The sequence below is a fragment of the Carassius auratus genome, unplaced genomic scaffold, assembly GCF_003368295.1.
Source record: "Carassius auratus strain Wakin unplaced genomic scaffold, ASM336829v1 scaf_tig00008058, whole genome shotgun sequence".
Classification (NCBI taxonomy): Eukaryota; Metazoa; Chordata; class Actinopteri; order Cypriniformes; family Cyprinidae; genus Carassius; species Carassius auratus.
This window is the reverse complement of record NW_020523902.1, coordinates 47449-56906: the sequence shown is the minus strand read 5'-3', so window position 1 is coordinate 56906 and position 9458 is coordinate 47449. Positions and strand designations below refer to the sequence as shown.

General features: G+C 34.4%; 1 protein-coding gene across 2 annotated transcripts; it reads left to right on the top strand.

Annotated features, from left to right (window-relative positions):
- Positions 1–1323: 1323 nt before the first annotated feature.
- LOC113071753 (pleckstrin homology domain-containing family A member 2-like) lies at positions 1324–9458 on the top strand. 2 transcript variants are annotated; one of them, XM_026245040.1, is made up of 12 exons: positions 1324–1543; positions 2160–2323; positions 2942–2998; positions 3075–3123; positions 3209–3306; positions 3542–3673; positions 3753–3869; positions 4497–4565; positions 4662–4732; positions 6650–6713; positions 7186–7263; positions 8039–9458. In XM_026245040.1, exons 2-12 carry the CDS (start codon positions 2183–2185, stop codon positions 8321–8323), a joined length of 1161 nt encoding a protein of 386 aa, XP_026100825.1. In that variant the 5' UTR covers positions 1324–1543; positions 2160–2182; the 3' UTR covers positions 8324–9458. The 2 variants fall into 2 exon arrangements, with proteins under 2 accessions (XP_026100825.1, XP_026100824.1); XM_026245039.1 differs by having other exon boundaries at positions 2141–2323.

Genomic DNA, 9458 nt, shown 5'->3' with positions numbered 1-9458 from the left:
TATGGTTGTCTTCATTTAGCTTCGTCCATTTTAAAACATGTTGTATTATGATTTATATAAATTTAAAATTAAATGTATTAAAATTTATATGTAGCATTTTTTTATCTATTGTGGGTGTTAAGATTAAGCAATATTTATTTGTATAGTGTTTTTAACAATACATGCATTCATTTATATCTAACATTTAAAAATTTGGATTATAGTATGTTTAGCTACTAACGTGCACCTATTACTTCTGTATGATCAGCCAACTAGACTTTTGTCTCTAAAAACTGAACAAACAGATGATAGCTCATAATTTGTTATAATTATAGGTTGCGATTACTCGTTTTGTGTTTATTTTTTGGTCTGGTAGTTCTCCTTTCTAGGGGTTTAAATGTATTATGAACTTGTTTGATATATTCTGAGTTGATAGTGTGGAGAAAAAACGGAATCACCTGAGGGGAAAAGGTCAAGGTAAGATTCCTTACAAAACCGTTTTTTTTTTTTTTTACTACAATAACACCTTTTTCCATACAATATATTTCCCCCCATATCGAATGCATTAACATTGCACACAAAAAATGTATGATAAAAAAAAATTTGTAATTAAAATAAACAATTTTGGCTAAGCACACTTTTCATTCCCTGGTCCAGATATCCAGTAATTTTTGATGTGCCAAAGACAAAGCAAGAACAAACATGCCAAATTTAACAATTGTACCTTCGGATGAACAGGTGTTAAGGTTTCAGTTTTTCGTCTATGATGTTTTTAGTTAAATGTTTAATTTTCCTTTTTTATGTCGTAGCCTATTTTTAAAATACGACTAGAGGCATGTTTATTTAAATGCAGGAATGATCTTATTAAATATTTTGTTAAATTAATTGACAGACAAGTACAGGTTATTTTATTTGGTGCTTATGCATCTTGCATTAAAGTTTTGCATATTTTACCATTTCACACAACTGAAAATATAGTTGCGATTGGATTTTAAAACACATTTTTTTAGAGGGGTTGACTTTTAAACCAATTTAGCATTTTTACAATGAATAATATATTTTATTATTTATTAATAATATATTTTCATACTTTGGAAAATGATGTAGCAGCAAACTGTTGCTATGGATACCAGTCAGATGATTCGCGGTCTGACAGAACTGTATTCTAATTCTATAATTACTAAAACTTATGAAAAATGATTGAATGCACTTTTTGAAATTGATAAAACTTAAAAATACTTGTATAAAAACAACGTGATTCGCACGCTCTTAAGCTCTCGTCCAATGCGTCGTTTCTGAGACTGCTTCTACTGGGTTCCGCTTTCCGCATGTGAAAAAAAATACATAAAGATCCACTACCGGATGTGTTAGTTTTGGTTTTAACTCAACTTGCTGTCAACCCGGAAAGAGGCTGCGCTCGAGGCACAGGGCTCGGCTTTCCGCGCGGAGCTTTCATCTGTTTTGGCGGATAAATGAGCGTTTATTGTATTGTGAGAGCGCGCAGAACAGCACACACGCAGCAGAACGCGGATGAGTCACGAGCCTTTGGGATTTTGGAAGTGAAGTAAGTAGATATTAGGTGTGGCAGTTGTGCGCAACACCGACTTCCTCTCATACCCCGTAAAACAGTTTTCCATGGGAGTTCATGAAAACCTGGTCCAGGTGAAGCACACCTGAATCCACCTGTCATGGACACTCTGAAAACTTGCCTTTGTTCCACTTATGCTGGATTTACAGGATTCCCACTCTTATTGTAACTTATTTTAAACTTATAGTCATTGATTTTTTAAGCCGTGCTCAGCTCTACTTTTTTTATCTGCTAGAAATTATTATGTGTAAGTGTAGCCTCTTTAAAATACATTTGAGATATTATTTAATCACGAGCTACTGGAAAAGTAATTCATTTTTCATAAGTTGTGGGAATCCTGGAGTGATATATATATATATATATTTTTTTTTTACTAGTGGGTGCAGGACACTATAGTTCATTTATGTAAGTGAGGGTAGCAAAATAAAGTAAACTGGAATATTATACCCAAAAATTCTTCATACAGTGGTCCACCAGTTCAAATTTGGACCAAAAATTATTCAGACACTTTGACCTGACCATGTTTTGCTTAAGTGTCTGACATTATGACATTACGTATCTGACATTACGTAGATTTTTTGGGTTTGTTTAGGTTTGGTTTCATAGATCTGGGACATGCCTTACCTGGACAGACAAAATCGGACCTGTGGATTCCTGGATATTGAGGAAAATGAGAACAGTGATAAGTTTTACCGGCGTTATTTTATCTTGGATACTCATGAGAATTTTCTCCTATGGTATATGGACAATCCACAGGTACTGCTCTTTGTGTGCAAGCGCATTCCACTAGCTTTAAACAGAAGTTGCAGGTAGGGCTGCACAATTAATCGAATTTCTAATCGCGATTACAATTTTGGATGCCACAATTACGTATTTGTTCAAAGTGTCAATTAATCGTTCAAAGTCTACTTATGTTATTCTGTGTGCTTGAGATATGTTTTTTCTTTCTACATGTTGTCTTAAGGTTTTTTCACATTATTTAAATTTTAGTTTTAGTATAACATTTTAATATCATTGATATTTGTAAACCAATCCGATGTACATTTGAGGCTTAATACTATAGAAAAGCACTAAAAGTTTTTCAATTAGAGCATTTTCAACTTGTTTATTTTCATATAAAAATACGGCATGGAGTTGCATCAAACAAACATCATTCAATGTAAATTGTGATAATCATAATTAATAATCGCAATTACAATTTCAAGGGAGTAATCGACAAGTGTGAATTTTGTCATAATCGTGCAGCCCTAGTTACAGGACAGCTTTACATAGGATTTTCTTATTTACCTAAACTCAAAACCTCAACTTTGCATTCAAAACATTTTTATCCTGTATTTTTGCATAACTATTTTTGCCTGTTTCCTTAAAAAACAGAACTTGCCTCCGGGAACAGTGTCTGTTGGGAGTTTGCGACTAAGTTACATTTCAAAGGTATCATATTCTACCATAATTAAAAAATATATATACAATACTTAAAAAAAAAAGACTTATTTAGCTTTGTTTGTAGGTTAATGAAGCATCAGTAAAGCAGAAACCAAAAGCAGAATTTTGCTTTGGTAAGTACATACAGTGGTTATGTTTTTGTTGTTTTTTTACAGTATCAATAGCTTACGTTTATTTATTCATTTATTTATCTTTCAGTAATAAATGCATTGTCCAGACGGTACTTTCTGCAGGCCAATGATGCTATGGACTTGAAGGAATGGGTCATTGCTCTGAATAATGCCACCAAAATTACAGTATGCACAGCTTTTTGCTTTTTACTGTTGTTATTTTTGTGGTTTTCTTTGTCATTTCTCATCATTCTCATCCTTAATCCACAAATAAGCATTCTTATTTAGGAGATGAAAGAAGACATCATACCTTGATTTATGCAAAGTCTATACTTTTTAGTTTAGTTTGGCCAGTTGTATTTGAATAAACATTGAAACTTTATGCATATACTGTATATTAATCAGTACATATCTTTTTAAGGTTCCAAAAGCCTCACCAGTGGCCCAAAGCTCTGATGCCACAAATGTTTCAAATCCAAGTCAGTCAACATCTCGACAGGCGTATAAAACAGAAATTGTGGGAGGTGTGGTTGTGCACACACCAGTCCAGCAGGTAACAGATTTGTATGTGTTCTTAATTCATCTTTTTAATTTAGGAAAATATGAATATGAATGCGTTGTGCTTTCCTCAGAGTGAAAATGAGGACGTCTTCACTAGTGAACTAGGATCACACATCTCTTTAAGGAGAAGCCAGAGTGTGCATCCAAATATCGTGAGGTCTGGCTACTGTGTCAAGCAAGGAAATGTGGTAAGACCAGTGTCTTCTGATATCAGTGGAGTTTAATCAGCTTTTGCAGATTGCTGTGGATGTAATTGTTAAAGGAATAGTTCGTCCAAAAATTAAAAATTGCTGAAAATGTACTCATCCTCAGGCCATCTAAGATGTAGATGAGTTTGTTTCTTCATCAGAACAGATTTGGAGAAATTTAGCATTATGTCACTTGCTCACCCGTGGATCCTCTGCAGTGAATGTGTGCCGTCAGAATGAAAGTCCAAACAGCTGATAAAAACATCACAATAATCCACAACTAATTCACACAATTCCAAGTTATCAATTAATGTTGTGAAGAAAAAAAAAAGTTTGTTAATGATTTCTTCAGATAAAGTCACAAATTCATCTACATCTTGGATGACCTGATGGTGAGTACATTTACAGCAACTTTTTATTTTGGGGCAAACTATTCCTTTAATTTTGAATACCATTGGGCCTATGGAGTTCTTAGTACATGATTTCTGCTAAATATAATTTTGTATAATATCTGGATCACCACTTGAAGCCCAATGTAAAATCTGGGTGCTGCAAAATTAGAAATACTGCTATAAAAACATGTTAAAATAATTTTGTCATCACAATTAAATCACATATTTCTTTTAGAGGAAAAGCTGGAAGAGGAGGTTTTTTATCCTAGATGATCAAACCGTGAGCTACTATAAATCTGAAATGGTGAGATGCTGGAATGGTAAACTCTTTATTAGAATACAAATAATTAAGATTTATATAATGAACAGATATGTAAACCAGTACTCTGTGTCTGTTTAGGATAAGGAACCACTGAGAAGTATTAGATTGCGGGATGTGCTAAAAGTTAACGAGTGTCTTGTGAAATCAGGGTGAGAGCATTGGTTTCTTTTTTTGTCTGTTCACAAAAAATGGCATGTCTTTACTGGAGCTTTCAAACTTTAATATATATATATCTACAAATTAGTGGTGGGCCGTATTTGGCGTTAACATGCTGCGTTAACGGGAGACTCTTATCGGGCGATAAAAAAAAAATATCGCCGTTAATCTATCTCAAAGTTGGGTTGGGAGCTGGGTCTAAACTAAGCAAGCTATGATGACTTTCACCTTGATATTTTATATAACAGACTGACTGAGGCCAGCCTAAAAAGATGCTCAGGACAGTTGACGGGCCGCTTCTGCGCATCGTCATGAAAGCTTATCTTTTTCACGTGTTTTTAAGCCTTACCACTTGTCGATTTAAACATTAAAGCATCCAAAAACAAGACGCAGAAAAGCTGAACAGAGTAGCTAGTTACTCGCACTGTGTTCGGTGCGCACGAGAGAGAGAGCCGCGTATCACGGACAGCGACACTGAACCGAGCTCTCTTCTGCGAAGTTCTCCTCAAAGTCCCTCCTGCACCTGAACGAACAAATACAAATCACCGTTTGAACAAACAAAAGATGTGAAAGAGCCCAATTCAACACCGCGGGGTTCTGGTGTTCAGGGCTCACGCAGAGAAAGGTGTCTTAAAACACTTGAACACCGAATTTGCTTATTTTTGCTCTTGTGCCAACAAATACATAAAAAATATGTCAAAATATCCACCTTGGAAATTATGCTCGAAAAAACTGTCAGTTATTTCTTAAGTGAAAGTAAACAGTTGAGGAAAAAAAATGGGATGTGTATTAAATTGGATGCGTTCATCGTCTCTTAAAGTGACCGCGCCTAATTTAGTGACTGGCTGCTGTAATGTTAATCCAAGAAAATGAAAATGAAAATCACTCACTGCTCTTGACTGAATTACTTTGTAGTTTTAACAGTCAAACCAAAAATTATTCAGACACCAGATATAATTTTTTATATATATAGCAAAACTGTAATAATGTGAGAAATGTTGAAGGTGTCTGAATAAATGTAGGTTTGATTGTATATTTCATTTATACATTGAAGACTATCCAGTGCTATTTTACATTTAATAATTTGGTTTCTGTACCTAGACACCTACAAACTTGCAAAAAACGTAAACATTGTGTAAATAGCACAAATAAATAAAAATAAACGAACATACAAATTAAACAATCTCAAACAGGGCCCACTGGTACAACCTTCACCGGGTCCCTGCTGACCCCAGCTATACGGCCCTGCTCACGCCTGTTTCACACATACTCCGTCTGCAGTGTGTATGCAATCCGTGTGCGTTACGCATGTGGTGCAGCACGGACTCGATGTGCTTTCACACAGGATGTGTTTGCAATCCGCTACTCTGTACGTAAACGATCGCTGCACTTCTGCAGACGCAACGCTCCTGGAGCACAACTGGAATCCGCTGTATATTATATCTGTTTGTACCTTGTGCAATGTGGAATTAGTTTACAGCTTTTTCAAGCACTTTGTGATGCATTTTGGAAACAGGACATGAGCCCCTTTTCTAGTAAACCACCTAGCTTGACCCCTTCTCAAAGACTTACTGTTTGTCAATTTTATTTGGGTAACACACATATTCTGAATGTGTCGGCAGAATTCGAATGAGCCATTTTAATCTAGATTAATCTAGATTAATTTCGAGATCACAGTGAGATTAATCTAGATTTTAAAAAAAAATCTATGCCCACCACATATGTTTTCTTTTTTAATATATTTTAACATGTAATTTATTCTTGTGACGCAAAGCTGAATTTTCAGCATCATTGCTCCATTCTTCAGTGTCACATGATCCTTCAGAAAACACTCTAAAATGCTGATTTGCTGCTCAAGAAACGTTTATCTTCTGTACTTTTGTTGTTATTTATTGTGGTGTTTGTTGTAGGGATCTGTTGTCTCGTGATAATCTTTTTGAAATCATCACCAGTACCAGAACCTTCTACATCCAGGTAACTCTGGACTAGATCCATTTATAATAGTCCAGGTGTCAGTGATAAAGGTACCACATTTAAAAATAAATCATGTTGTTCATCTCATTGACTATAGCATCCAAATCTGCAGCTGTGTGTCAGTGTATTTAAAGATCAACTGTTTTTTGAATCATCCTTGCATAAATGCTCTATCACTCAAGCAAAACATAAATAACTATAAATGCTTTTCAAGTGTTTGTGACAGGTGTTTATGTGGCTACTGTACTGTTGAGGCATGTTGTAAATGCAAATGAGGCTTACAGAGAACTTTAATTCTTTATTTCATATAGCACAACAGAAAAAACTTGATGTCAGTTTAACCTACGTGTGTGTGTGTGTGTGTGTGTGTGTGTCTGTCTGTGTGTCTGTCTGTGTGTCTGTCTGTGTGTCTGTCTGTGTGTCTGTGTGTGTCTGTGTGTGTGCGTGTGCGTGTGTGTGTGTGTGTGTGCAGACAGACACCCCAGAAGACATGAAGGGCTGGATCAAGGATATTGCTTCAAAAATTCAAGACTTTCGAGGGCCATCTAAGGTTAATATTCTTAAACTGTTTTTTTTTAAATAATTCGAGTAAAGACATCATTGATAGCTAGCTGTCAAAAAGATGAATTAATATTTGTTTAGTTTTTTTTGTATTCAGTGTTATTTATCATAGTTTTCAGATATTGTTTACTAATGTTTTAATGTCAATTTTTTTTCATTGTTCATTCCATTTGACTTTATGAATATTACAAGCAGTTATAATAATTATAATTAAATATAAATACTAGATTTTTTTTATACTTCTAGACACCATCTTCTATAAAATTAACAACAATCTTAGCTTTATGTTATAAATATTTTTTCGGTTCTCTCCAAAAATCTTGTATTTTAGGACACATTTGTGACTTGTTTTTATTTTAACTAGTATTTAACAGTATTTATATGGTACTGTACGCTTAAGAGTTATACTATACATATTAGATATACGGTATATATATATATATATATATATATATATATATATATATATATATACATACACACACAGATAGATAGATATATATTTTATATATTTATATTTTATTATATATTTATATATTTTTTTATTCATAGTTGGAAGTTTACATTTGTTGTTCATTTTAAATTGTTCACACACCATGACCATCACCATGCAACACAAAATGCATTAACATTACACCAGCTTCTATAGAATTGTAACTTCATTTTATAATTTTTTTGTTTTTGTTGTTCTTTCCAAAAAAAACAAAACAAAAGAAAAAACAATAAAAGAGCATTTCTGACCGTTACATTCTCTTGATTGACAGTTGCGCTGTTCCGGCAAAGTCTTTTCTGTGCAGAGGAAGCCTCAGCTTGTGAAGTCCTGCTCCACTGCAGATTCGTGGCAGCCGTGGACCCCGGTACCCAATCAGGAGAAGCATTTGAAGGAAGAGGGTCAAAGAGAAGGGTCATACAGCTCTCTTCCCTCACTCTTACACTTTCAGTCAACGACTCAACAAACTCGACAACGGCACCATTCCCAGCCTCAACTCCCTCCCAGCGTCACAGACTTTCCTGACAGTCTTGACCATCTCCGCTCCACTGATGTTTAGTTGCTTTAATGAATACTGCTGGCCAGCACATGGATAGTGTTATGATTTTAATCCTTTGATTGTTGCTTTTCTTGTTCAGTGGTGCACACACAAGTGCTTCAGTCATTGCAATGCTGCTCACTTACTCTAAAGGAATAGTTTAAAATTAGTTGCCAAATAGCACCCAAATATTCTGTCATTATTTACTTACCCACCTGTCAAGCTCCAACAAGCAATGTAAGGCAAGAATTGTGTACCGATTGTGTTCTATAGAAAAAAGAACAAAACAAACAAACAAAAATTTTGGAATGATATGAGGAAGAGAATTGTCATTCTGGGTGAACTGTTCCTTTAAAAGAATGTGTATTTTTATGTATGTAGGAATGTAAAATGAGGAAGGATCATGGTAAAAATACACCAGATAATATTTCTTTACCAAATTTCCCAAGACATACAGTGGGATCTGAAAGAGTGAGACTGAACTTGTGGAATGCTTCCATTTTTGTATTATGTACTATATGTGTATGACGATATTTTTAGCACAAAAATGAGTGAAAAGTAAGAAAAAAAGATGGTAGATCCATCTTTTGCTTTAATGACAGCAGCACTTGAGCTGACATGAACTGATGAACATGTGATCTGAGACGAATTGAGAATGTTCCAACGAGCATCTAGTGCACTGCAATGGACACATGGTTATTATTTTCTGTTTGTTTTATATTATTACTTTGTTTTAAATATGAAATATTTACATTTCCATATTCAAAAATTTGATTTTCAATGTGGTCTCAAACTTTTGGACCCACTTGTATACTTGAATGTGTTGTTGATTCGTGTTGTAGACTTAAGGCATCTGGACGTATTTTGAAGACATTTTGTTTTCAACATCACTATGAAGCCACTTGAAGGATTAGGAAAATATTGACTAGAAATTCAGTGATGATCTTCGTGACTGAAAACCTTTTTAATACTGTTTACTTTGAAATGCCTGAAAATGTATAGAATTATTTCTTTTTTGTTGTTGTTGTGAATGGTACTATATGTTGACAAGTGATTTTTCTGTTGCTCAAACTACTTGTTATATATATGCGTCATTGATAGATATGCATCGTCGCTTTGCACATAAAATAAACCAGTTCTTGAAGGACCAAAAAAA

Excerpts from the sequence above, each read along its gene's own strand:
- LOC113071753 (XM_026245040.1), top strand. The coding sequence starts at position 2,183 with ATGCCTTACCTGGACAGACAAAATCGGACCTGTGGATTCCTGGATATT. Across the intron at positions 3,124-3,208 it reads AAAAGCAGAATTTTGCTTTG|TAATAAATGCATTGTCCAGA; the intron begins GTAAGTACATAC and ends TTTATCTTTCAG. Across the intron at positions 3,307-3,541 it reads ATAATGCCACCAAAATTACA|GTTCCAAAAGCCTCACCAGT; the intron begins GTATGCACAGCT and ends TATCTTTTTAAG.